At 37.6% G+C, this 13,189-nt stretch overlaps 1 protein-coding gene across 5 annotated transcripts in view; it reads left to right on the plus strand.

The window, feature by feature from the left end:
• The window catches only part of strbp (spermatid perinuclear RNA binding protein), a 107,300-nt gene that overhangs the window by 74,921 nt on the left and 19,190 nt on the right, over nucleotides 1-13,189 (plus strand). For all 5 annotated transcript variants that reach the window (XM_055659870.1, XM_055659874.1, XM_055659873.1 and 2 more), the window contains 5 exons: nucleotides 950-1,158; nucleotides 3,847-4,014; nucleotides 9,217-9,351; nucleotides 11,781-11,921; nucleotides 12,461-12,587. In XM_055659870.1, coding sequence (XP_055515845.1) covers nucleotides 950-1,158; nucleotides 3,847-4,014; nucleotides 9,217-9,351; nucleotides 11,781-11,921; nucleotides 12,461-12,587 — 780 coding nt within the window. The remainder of the gene's footprint in view (nucleotides 1-949; nucleotides 1,159-3,846; nucleotides 4,015-9,216; nucleotides 9,352-11,780; nucleotides 11,922-12,460; nucleotides 12,588-13,189) is intronic.

Consider the following 13,189-nt stretch of genomic DNA (forward strand, 5'->3'; position numbering starts at 1 on the left):
CTTGGAGCCATTCTGCTCTATGATGGCTGAAGGGTGTGAACAAAGGTAACCGCCTCCTTACTCTGAGTGGGTGGCAGCAGGTTGAGAGGAGGTTTGGAATTAGACCGTGCAGCTTTAAGAACCCTGTCCATATTGGTAAAGGGAGTATCACTGTAGGAAAAAAGTGTGGGGTCAGAAGCACAGGTGGAGAACTAGATGCAGAGTTTGTGGTGTGAATAGGAATTTATCACTATGCTTATCTTGAATTAGACAACATTTGTGCTCTCCCATGATTTGAAGTCAGATGACCAAGAGGAGTGAGGGGACAAAGGCGACAACTAGCAGAAACTAATGATGAAGAACAAAGATGGCTATTAACTATTTGTTGTTGGTGGTAATAATTTGATGGAAGAGCGGTTGGAGATGGCAGTACAATGACCTGGGGAAGATCTCCCACGAATGATGGCAGTGATAGGGCTGCCAATGAAATAGAGTGCAATGAGTTCCCCAATAGGTACAGTAAAGGATGCAGCAGACGTGTATAGGAGCAACGTTATCAAATTTAGGAATGAATTTGAATGCTTCAAAGGGATGATTTGAATAAAAGGCTGGACCTTAAAAAGGGCAGTGTATGGCAAACATTTCCCTACACAGAGACCACATTGCAGTTGATATTTTTTATGTCTGGAAGGTGCAATGGGCAGATAATACTATTCAGACAGTGAAACTTTCTCTATTAAGTGCTTTACTCAGAGAATATTAAGTGGGTGTGCAGCAAAGATCAGCCAAATTCCTGAAGATGTACGTTCTCCACAAAATAAAATACATTAAATCTTAATTCTTTTGCATATTTTTCATTAAACTTTGATCAAACGTATTGTATAAAAATGGTAATTTTTTCCAAGAGTTAAACAATTTTAGAAACAAATTCAGGAGTTTTGAATTTTTCTTTTTATACCAATTCTTCTAGTAATGGAAAGCAAAGCAATAGATGTTAACCAGCCTATGAATGCTCTCATGAGACTGAACCAGATTAAACCTGGCCTACAGTACAAACTCCTTTCACAGTCTGGTCCAGTGCATGCACCTGTCTTCACCATGTCTGTGGATGTTGATGGTAAAACTTATGAAGCCTCAGGACCATCTAAAAAAACTGCCAAACTTAATGTGGCAGTTAAGGTAAGACCCATATTAACATGACATGATGTTTTCTGTTGGTAGAGCAACTTTTGGGAAAAGTTATTTATGGGATATGCATTTATGCTAATTTGATTTGACCTGTTTTGAATGAAATGTTGTTTGTGAACAAATATCCAGAATCCCTACATCCAATTAATACACAAACTGTGAGGCATTTTGTCCTACATGTTCAATTTATTTGTGTTGTACAGCAGCAAATCCACCTAAATTCATGTCAGCCTATTTCTGAATTAAAAATTCTTACATTGAACCAACGTTTCCTGTTGACTAGATCCTACTTTGTGTTCACAACACTTTGAGGCATGATGCCAGTTAGAAACTATGAAGAGCAAATGGATATATGTTGTGCATAGCTTTTAATTTTCTCTGTGTTTTATCCATCGCTACAAACCATGATAATCTTTTTTCACATTTCCATAATTGATTGTAAGAAACAAGAACTGATGATTAGATACCTAAACATTTTTCCTCATTGTCAACTGGTAATGCTAGACCTTTACCAAAGTCCCCTTTGTGCATAGCTGTGATTAAAGAACGCTGTAAGAATACAATTGGATACAAATTGTGATTCTGCAACACTGACACAATATTCGCAATTTATAATTGTTAGATTTTGCTTTTTAAAGTAAATAAATGAAACCAAGTATCAAAATTGGCAGCTACATTCGTGCAAACTAAAGAATTCATGGAGTAATGCAATGTTTGATGATTTTGAATGGTAATTTGTAGAGCCCTTTTTACATTCTTTCAATTCTCGGCAAATGACCTACATAAGGCTCCTTTCAAGGTGTATCAGTAGATGCTGTATTATTTGAGTGATTTAAAAATTAAGAAAATTAATAAGCAGCCTCATCCCATGTCATTAATTTTCTTGAAATGAACCCATTAACTTTTGTGAATGGTGGAGACAAAGTCTGTTAAAATGCTCTGGGAAACAGGTAAAAATTGGAGCCAACAAACTTTCCTGATAGCCTCTTTTCATAATCGAATAATTAAATGTACAATTTAATCTGTTGTAAGATCTGTTGTTTTGCTTTCAAGATTTCATTTAAAGTAAGTTAACTGACTTGTTTATGACAAACCACTATGGGTACAAGTGTGTTGGCCATAAGCACAACATATTTATTAAATAGTTGAATCTAGTACAAAGAAGAAACACTGAACCAAGATGATAGTCGCAGTTTGATCCTCAATATCAGAGCTCAACCTGAAAGTTAGTGGCAGAGTTTCTTTTCACCCTGCTGTGCCCTATTAAGTTCAAATTCTCTTTCTTCGGGTTATGCTTTCTCTCCCTTAATACATTTTCTCCTTGATCTTGTGTGCCAACTCCAAGGTTCCTGAGCTATCTTATCCCTCACCCTTGAGAAACATACTTTGTTTTATTCATAATGCGCTCTGTTTCTTTTTATGCAGACTGAACTATTCCTTATCAGCCTTGTTTGCTTTTTGCAGACCGGGTGACTCCTGGAATGGAACCCTCCCACTTATTGTTTCAAGTTCTTCCATAAATGTCACACAATACTTCAGTCATGGGCCTTGAAATGTTTGAACCCCCTCCTTTGTTCTTTGTAATTTTTAATTTCTGTTCTGCCCTTAACTAACTTGTTTCAAGTGGAATACTTTGTAAGCTACTTTGTGGTAAATTTAATGTACTTATTTCATGCTAGGCCATTTCATGCTAGGTCTGCTTCCAACATTACAATTTAAATTTGTGTCCTGGCATTCACGGTCCACAAGATATTAAACCTATTTGTTCTTCACAGTTAGCAAAATTTCTGACTTGATTGCCTATCATGCTTTGTTCTTCAATCTTATATCATGTAATATATATTGTATTTACTCTCATGATCTTTACAATGATGTTCCATAAAAGCAATGGCATAACACTCAGGCACATCAAAAACATTATGAAATAGTCTCAAGTATGTGTAAATTATTTAACTATTAGTGTGATCAACCTCATCCTAAATTAAATATATTGTATAAAGTTGCTTTGTATTTATTAATGCGCAACTATAGATCCAAGGGGGATTTATCCATTGTCTGTTTTGTTCATCTTTAATATAGATTGTAAATGCTCTGCATCAATTCAGCCAGAAATGATTTTCAATGTGATTGTTTTGGGGTATTATGTTCAGAATTTGTTTCAATTGAATTGCAAATTCGAAGATGACTACAAATCTTCTCCCGTTGCATATTCCAAGCAGTGATGTGTCCCAATTTCAAGCATTTCTTTCTGGACTAGGCACATCAGTGTTTTATTATTTTAATGTGAGCAGTATTATTAATTTTGGATGTGAATTATTTGATTTTTAATTATCTAAGTGAACCATGCAAAGAGAACTTTTACATTGCAGGAGAATAACTGCTGTGCTATTAATGTTGCATTATCTGGCACTTCAGTGCCCAACCAAAAATAGTCTAGAGTGTTGTTGAATCCACCTGGTTCATTCCTGCCTTGGCTGACCAGCAGTGATTCCACTGCCACTATGTGGACAGTTAAGGATGGCCAGTTGATTTTGTCTTGATATTGTCCAATAAGTTCAAGAACAAACACTTATTAGGTTAGGGCATGAGCATAAAATGCAATGAGTGTTCTGGTTATGTAAAGATCCTTAAGTGAAAAGACTTTAATGAATCACATTTTAATGGTTTTGGCTGTTGTAGGTGTTACAATCAGTGGGCTGTCCAACTGGTATGGATTTGAAGATGGGGTTAGAAACTCAGGAAATGGAAGAAAAGTCCTCAGGTGATGATAAAAATGAAACTGTTTCCACAAACTCAAGCAATGACACCGCTGGCTGCGTTCCTGCTACCAGCACCAATACTCTAGAGGTACCAGCCTTTAAGCATTCATTTATTAATATATTTATGAAATCAGTTTATCATTTCCCTTTTTGTATGATGTGGTTAAAAAATGTCTATATGTATAATTGTTATAACTTTTTAAAGATAGAGGTCTTTAAAATGATGAAAGGGATAGACAGAGTTGATGTGGACAAGCTTTTCCTTTTGAGAATAGGGAAGATTCAAACAAGAGGACATGACTTCAGAATTAAGGGACAGAAGTTTAGGGGTAATATGAGGGGGAACTTCTTTACTCAGAGAGTGGTAGCGGTGTGGAATGAGCTTCCAGTGGAAGTGGTGGAGGCAGGTTGATTGGTATCGTTTAAAAATAAATTGGATAGGCATATGGATGAGAAGGGAATGGAGGGTTATGGTATGAGTGCAGGCAGGTGGGACTAAGGGGGGAAAAAAAATTGTTCGGCACGGACTTGTAGGGCCGAGATGGCCTGTTTCCGTGCTGTAATTGTTATATGGTTGTAGTGCATAAAGATATAATAAAAGTTTTAAAGTAAATTCAGTGTACTTTATCTTTGTCCTAAACTTTGATCAGTTGAGCTTAATTCCAGTTTCTTAATACTTGGGCTATTCCAGAAGATGGTCAGTTTGTTTTTCCATAATTATGCAGGCAAATAATTAGGCAGGAATAGAAACTCACATTTTATAGGTACAGGGATATGTGATTTAAGAATTGTAATTGTAGCCATTTCCTGGAAGACTTTGAAGCATAGCCAGTAAATCACCTTTGGCCGTAAACTGAGCACCTTTCAAGTTCCAGCGGTATTTCAAATTGAATTAGTGGATACAAAATATGATTAAAATTAGCAATTATATGGTAACCTGTTCTAAATGACTAGACAATCGGTCGGACTCCCTGATGTGACTTAATTGCTACAGTAAATTTTTACACGGCAAAACATTCCAAAGCAAATTTGGATTAACTCAGCAGAATTTGGTGGCTGTGGATATGGAATAGAAAGCCCCAAGAAAATGTGTAATCAGATCATGACAGGATAAGAATAATGATGGAATAAATTGATCAACCTTTATTCATTTATCCCCATAAATTGTAAGTGCCATCAGAAAGTTTAAGATTGGTTGATTGTCATGATCCCGGTTTACTGTACAGGAGGTCTACCTATAATAAAAAATCTTGACCAAGGTGGTAAGAATTTGATTTTTTTTATACATGTAAGTTAAACTTTTTTTTCAGATCTGTTTGCATTATAAAGTATAATTCCCACAGTAACAAACTGGGTGCACCGTTATTTTATTTTCTATTTTGTGGGCTTTGTCCATTAGATTTACCCATATTTATCTGCTAATGGGCCATTTGTAAACATGAATCTGAATGTAGATTCAGTTCCTGGTAATGAACTAAAAAGACACAATTTAAATGCTAAAGTTAATCTTTGATAAAGATGTTTAGGGATAAAGCTGAATGTGGGAAATTTAAAATTAGATAAGGTGGGGATTGCCCTTGGCTATAATGTTTCATTGATTGTAACAACATATGAATAGGCCTGTGTCCTGATGCATTTGACCATCAATGTCCCTGATCATGGTAGTGTTTGATCTAAAAAAACAACCCAAAAAATATTTTCAACCACTTTTATCCAGAGTGTGGTTTATGTTGCAGAAATAGGTGGGGTACAGAGAATGGGAAATAACTAAGATGGGGTGTAGATTAAAATTGTAACGGTAAAGGTAACAATAAACAGCCATGTTTATTTAAACGTTAACAACTTCTCTAGCACTGGGTGCTTCTTGAGATGGGAGGTGAAATAGTTTGTATTGTCCTTCGGTAATGTTAGATTAATCCAATATATTATTTTAAATGCTGATAGTGAAGGAAAAGCAGATGTTTAAATAAAGAAACAAATAAAAAGCTATGGTCACATAACAGAAAACAAGAAATAGGGTGGTTATCTGAAATTGTTTGTGAAAGACATTGATTAGTAGAGTAGTCAATCGGAAACTTCATCCCAGGGCGGAAATGTCAAAGACTAGAGGACATAACTTTAAGCAGAGAGGGGCAAAGTTTAAAGGAAGTTTTGAGCAAGTTATTTTTACACTGCGAGTGGTGGGTGCCTAGAATGTGCTGTCAAGGGTGGTGGTAGATGCAGATGTAATTGAGGCATTCAGGTCGGCACATAGATATGCAGGGACTGGAGGAGTATAGCTCCCATGTAGGCAGAGGTGATTAGTTTGACAACATCGTGTTTGGCATGGGCATTGCGGGCGTAAGGCCTGTTCCTGTGCTGTACTGGTTTAAGTTCTAATACTAGAATTTGGAATGTAGAACCACTTGCTGTTCAAGTCAACACTTGTACCACCTTATGTAGCAATGTTACAAAATTTTGAGATTTACAAAATCAAGTCTGTAATTTATCCCATCAGATAAAGCATAAAAATAAGTTTAATTTGACACCTAATTCACTTTCATATCTCAAGTATTTAAAAAGTTATGGCAATTTTCATACTCGGAAATTAGCATCTTGTTCCCTATTGATTTTCCATGGACATAACAAAAACGCTGTGATCGTGTGCAGTCAAAAGCCCATATCCTTCTTAAAAATTAAGAGAACTGAATGAAATTTTCAGTTATCGTAGATTGAACCATTCTGAAACAAATATAAAATAACCTTACTTGGATGACCTGAAATTAAAGCATATAATTAGTTATTTACTATTATTATAATATTCATAAATAATTCACAATAAAACATGATTTTTAAATCTCATTTACATTAATTTATAGGCCAAATGGAAGGAATTTAGTGTTGAATTGCTATAAATTAAAGTCCATTTTAAATCAGCTTTCTAGTGGGTTCCTGTGAACGCGCTGGTTTAGAACGTTCACATTGCGGTAGATTTGTGCCTCAAATGCCCAGAAAAATACTGCAGGATATAATGGGCCCAAAATGAGCTACTCGCAATATTAAACTTTGTATAAAGGGATCTTAAGAAGCCCTTTTTAATGTAAAAATAAGCAGCCTACCTTCTGTTATTTGCTCTATGCGACCCTGACAGCTGCCGGTGGTCGCGAGTTTAGAGATTGATTTTTAAACTACTATAGCCTTTAAAACTAATAATAGCTTTTGCGACGGGGTCTTCCAGCGATTTTTCGTTAATAATTAACTAGGCTGAACATCTTCGATTTGAACAGCCTAGAGAAAATCGCGTTTTAAACCCGCCCCCCTCTAAACGGCGCCAAAATCGCGCACACCCGCAGCGACAGACAGATTTTCAGCGACGCTACAGGTAGGCTTTGCAACATACCTACCTTATGACTTGAGCATTGCCATTTGAAAGATCTATTGTAGCATGACTCCAATTGACGGATATAGCTAAGATTATTAATGGAAGCAGAAGTAACAGCCATGTTTATTTAAACGTTAACGACTTATCTAGCACTGGGTGCTTCTTGAGCTGGGAGATGTGAAATGGTTTGTATTGTCCTTCGGTAATGTTAGGTTAATCCAATATAATATTTGCCTATGATCATTCAGATTTGTATTAATCTAAGTTATAAGAAATCTGTACAATCAACCCATTTAAATTATTTTTCTCAGTGGAATTTTTTTATTTAGAAATTATAACATAGGCAAGTGCAATGAAGGTTAAACAAAAGCACTGACCATAGTAGGAATTCCATCCTAAAATCCAAATGAAAACAAGGAGAAATCCAAAGAAACTAAGGGAATAAGTCCAAAGAAAACAAGAGGTTTACTTGGGCTGAAATGAACAGACAACCTGTTGGGTCCAGACCCAAATAAACACAGAAAAGCACAGCACAGGATCAGGCCTTTTGACCCACAATATCTGTGCCAATGTGCTGCTAAATTAAACAAATCTCTTGCCAGCACATGATGTACAGCCCTCCATTCTCCATATTTCATTTGCCTATGTAGAAGCTGCCTTTGAGACTGAAACATAGAAATTAGGTGCAGGAGTAGGCCATTCGGCCCTTCGAGCAGGACGGGAGAGGGCTGACGGAAAATGGTAAGGGGAAGGGAGAGGACAAACAGCTGGAAAGTGACAGGTGTAAGAAAGGTTTGATTGGCAGATGTCAGGTAGCAGAGAGAAAGGTGGATGGTGACAAAGGCTGGAGGTGATAAAGCGGGTGAAGGCAAATGATTACAGATGGTGGAATCTGACACGAAGGTGCTGAATTAAAAGTAGAATAGCGGAGGGAATAGAGGACCTTCAGTGGAATGTGCTTAAAGCTTCCTTGAAGAAGTGCAACATCTTCAACGAAAATTGGTATCTCTCACCCATGACTGCTCATCGGAGAAAGAGCATTTGGGATGATATTGAAAATCTTGAGTCTGTGCAGAAGATTTGTGTTAGCAGCAGAAGGAGCACATCACCTGACAATTACCATTTGTCAAGTCCACTGTCATCAACTATGGACTTTGGTTGCACTATGGACTTTATATTTGCACTTTTATGGTCTGATCACGTGGTATTAATTTATCATATTATTGATTATTGTATATTTATTTGTGTTAATGGACATGTAAATGTCAAAGACTAAAGGGCATAGTTTTATGGTGAGGGCAAAACAATTTTTTTAACATAGAGATTGGTGCCTAGAATCCACTACAGAGGAGGTGGTGGAAGGCAGATAGTGGCATTAAAGAGGCTTTTAGATATTCACATAGATTTGCAGGGAATAGATCATGTGCACGTAAATGAAATTTGTTTAACTTGACATCATATTTAACGCCAAACATTTTAGACCAAAGGTCTATTCTAATGCTGTACTGTTCTATGTTCTAAATCTGCAGCAAGTAAGAATTTCATTTTTCTGTTGCTGGTACATATGATAATTAAGCACTCTTGACATTTCTGTAAACTTGCATCATGTGTGCTGTTGAGTCTGGATAACACTCCTGAAAAGATATTAAACATGACCTAATATAGTCACCAAACTAAAGTACATGTTGAGATATAAAAAATTGGCGATGTGTGTCACCATCTCAAATCTTGTCCTTGTAAATTTGGAACAAGTAGCTCTATTCAACTAGTATTACTTGATATTGTAATTTATGTTGGCAGCCTAGACTGACAAGTGGAATTATTCTATGTGAGTCATGGGACCATTAACTGATTTATTTGAAAGACACTCTGGTTTAAATCAAATCTATTGCAGACATATTTTGTTTATGTATTTTAATTTGTTTTTAGATGAGAACGCAGGGCCCTATCCTAACAGCCAGCGGGAAAAATCCTGTTATGGAATTGAATGAAAAGAGGAGGGGTTTGAAATACGAATTGATATCTGAAACTGGCGGCAGTCATGACAAACGGTTTGTCATGGAGGTACATCAAAAGTCATTTCATTACATTGAAAATAGTATGGTATAATTTCTGAGCCATATAGTCAGATATGACATTCTATTTTAAACGTTTTTCAGTAACAGCTGTGTTTTATTTATATCTCACTGTTGCGGCAATTATTTTTTGCTCTCTTCATTCATCCTCTACACTTCTTTCATACACCTCAGCTACAATTAAGGCTTCATCATCCTCTCTCTCAGCTGGCAGCAATATCATTTGTGTCATTGTATATGTCTTGCTTTCCATCCAATGATTGCTTTCCTTTTATTCTTTCTGGCCTTCCCACTTATCCACAACTTAAATTTGTTTGATTTCTAACTTTTCTACCTCTGAAAGTAAGCATGTAGGTACAGCAGGCAGTGAAGAAAGCAAATGGCATGTTGGCCTTCATAGCGAGAGTATAGGAGCAAGGAGGTCCTACTGTAGTTGTACAGGGCCTTGGTGAGACCGCATCTGGAGTATTGTGTACAGTTTTGGTCTCCTAATTTGAATAAGGACATTCTTGCTATTGAGAGTGTGCAGCGTAGGTTCACCACGTTAATTCTCGGGATGGCGGGACTGACATATGATGAAAGAATGGATTGACTTACCAGGGATAACCGACCGGTGATGTTAAATGTCCGCCGAACTTCACAGCTGTGTATCTCTGGCTTATTAAAAGTTGTCTGGCTTCTTAAAAGTTGCCTCCCCTCCTTCTTTCCCCCCCCCCCTCCCTTCTTTAAAAGGACTTGCCGCACACTGTGCTAGCCATCTTAATTACAGCGCCAACCTTCCTGTTCATCGCGGTGTGTATCTGTATCACCTTGGCTTTGTACCGTGTGAATTTCAGACAGCGCTCCCACCGCTTGCCCTGGCCCCCGCTGTGTGTGTGTGTCTCTGTCTGTGTCTCTGTCTGTGTCTGTGTGTCTCTGACAGTTGCCATACCAGTTCCCAGTTTTTCAGGTTGAAAAATCGTCTAAGTGGGACAGGCCCATTAAGGATAGGCTGGATGCAGGAAAAATGTTCCCGATGTTGGGGGAGTCCAGAACCTGGGGTCACAGTGTACGAATAAGGGGTACGCCATTTAGGACTGAGATGAGGAAATACTTTTTCTCCCAGAGAGTTGTGAATATGGAATTCTCTGCCACAGATGGCAGTGGAGGCCAAATCACTGGATGTTTTCAAGAAAGAGTTAGATATAGCTTTGAGGGCTAATGGAATCAAGGGAGATTGGGAGAAAACAGGAACGACGTACTGATTTTGGATGATGAGCCATGATCATATTGAATGGTGGTGCTGGCTCGAAGGGCCAAATGGCCTACTCCTTCACCTATTTTCTATGATGATAGTTGTTCACCTTACACCATTGACTGAGTTTCTTGCTCCACAGCCTCTGCCTGACCATCTGAATATTTCCAGCATTTTGGGTTTTATCTTCAAATGGGAATAATTTCAATTTAGTGTTTCATTGTCTTTAGTGTATGAGTAATAGAGTAATACAGCGTGGAAACAGGCCCCTCGGCTCAACATGTCCATGTTGAACAAGATGACTATCCACACATCTTTATGGTGCAGCCTCAATCACTTGCATCAGTCATGATCATTGTATGTAGCCACTTGTATCAAGCCAGTGGTGCTATCAAGTTTATATTTTCATTGAATCCAATTCAATCACTTTCACCTACCATATACTGACCTTAATAACTGCTCTTTTGAACCTAATTTATCAGGTTGGCTTTGTTTAGTTTAGAGATACAGAGCAGAAACAAGCCCTTCGGCCACCGAGTCCGCGCCAGTAGCAAACCTCGTACACTAGCACTATCCTACACACTAGGGACAATTTACAACCAAAGCCAATTAACCTACAAACTTGTATGTCTTTGGAATGGGGAGGAAACCAAAGCACCCGGGGAAAGCCCACAAGTTCATGGGTAGAATGTACGGACAACACCCCTAGTCAGGATCGAACTCTGCTCTCTGTGGCTGTCCTACTTATCTTGTAAGTCAAAATGTGCTTTTTGGTGGTAACTAAGGATCCTTGCTGGAAAGCAAGAACTAAAATACTTTAATTTGCTCTTTTGGGAAGTCATAATACCCTTGGAAGAAAAGTAATTTCTCTAGGTTTTGCATAGACGATCCTCTCTGTTTTTAATCTCCTCTGTTTCACGCCTACATGTAATTCTTAACGTTAAATTCCTTTTCAGTGGTTATACAGGTATAATATTTATTAGAAAACATTTAAGAATAAATATTGATTCATTGTCTTAAATACATTATAAATCCTTGGCAGTCATTGTAGCCCAGCCCTAAGTCAATAATATTCTTGTATTTACTTTAAAAAAAATTAGAAATGTGAACCTATGGTAATGCACGTCATTGAGAGTTACCAAATAGATTGTACAGATTTGGCAAATTCCCAATTTGTTTCATAGGTGGAAGTAGATGGTCAGAAATTCAAGGGAGCAGGTCCTAATAAGAAAGTCGCAAAGGCCAGTGCTGCTTTAGCTGCCCTTGAAAAACTATTTTCTGGTCCAAGTGCTACAAACATCAAGAAAAAGAGGACTGGTCCTCCGGTAAGATGTGTACCATTTTCTTTCTGACTACATAACAATATAACTTTTGTTTATTTTGATCATGAACATTGTAAGCTGTAAGTCATTGCATAGAAACAGGTCCTTCAGCCCAACTCATCCATGCCGACCAAGATGCCCCATCTAAGTCCCGATTGGCCAATATCCCTCTTAACCTTCCCTATCCAAGTCTATTTTAAATGCTGTTATAGTACCTTCCTCAACTACCTCCTCTGGCAGCTCATTCCATTTACTCACTACCCACTGAGTGAAAAAGAAATCTATCTTGTCAGCACAAATGCGTACATTTCTACTTCCAACTGTAATGTATAGTCACTCGTATCTGTCAGTTTTTGTTTCTGGTATTTTATAATTTTCTACATTCCTTACACTGCAGAAATGCATCATCCCATCCAGATATAATTTGCTCATTATAAGACTGCCTGACAACTAAAATGCTTTACTTAAATTAAGATTGTTTTAAAAAATGATCTCAGTAAAGTTGTGGCTTCATAAATGTTAATGCTCTTCACCTTGTACAGACTAAGGGTCCAATAGCCGCTCCAGCTGTTGCAGTCCAATCACTCAGAGGCAGAGGCAGAGGGGCCTTGAACAGAGGAGCGTTTGCCGGTGCAGCAGTAACAGCTGCTCCAGGATATCTTACGCCAGGTATGATGCATTGCTTAGCCGGAACATTTAAAACTTAATGATGGTAACACTGTTCACTTTATACAAACCTGGATATATCCGGTCACCTCACAATGTTATTGGAAGGACACGGGATTTAAATTGCCATGATTTACATTCAGCTCAGCTGTGCAAATTAAAACACAGGTGCGCATCATGAAGGATGTGACGTTATCTGTTCGTGTTAATTTTACTTATTAGTGAGAAAATAAAAATGCTGCGAATCCTATTTTAAAATGCTCTGAATCATATTTTAAAACCATTGCTGAAAAGTATAAACTATTAACTCATTGGATGCTTGTCTGATGAGATAAAATTCATGACACCTAGAAATGAGAAAAATAAATTGTGAATATCAGCAGAAATATATGTAATGCCAAACAATGCTAATTGTGTCTCTCAGCACAGCATTTGACCAGGTCAGTGGCACAGTTTTGCAGACCCTCTTCTCACATTTGCATTCACTGCAGGTTGCATAAATGAATTCTCAGTTTCTCCACGCATATCCTAGGTCCAGGTAGGATGGCTCCCTTTAACAAAAAATTATCTTAGCCTAGCTGTATTTCATCATCCAGTTGACTGGA

Source organism: Leucoraja erinacea, chromosome 31 (assembly GCF_028641065.1).
Source record: "Leucoraja erinacea ecotype New England chromosome 31, Leri_hhj_1, whole genome shotgun sequence".
NCBI classification, from domain to species: Eukaryota; Metazoa; Chordata; class Chondrichthyes; order Rajiformes; family Rajidae; genus Leucoraja; species Leucoraja erinaceus.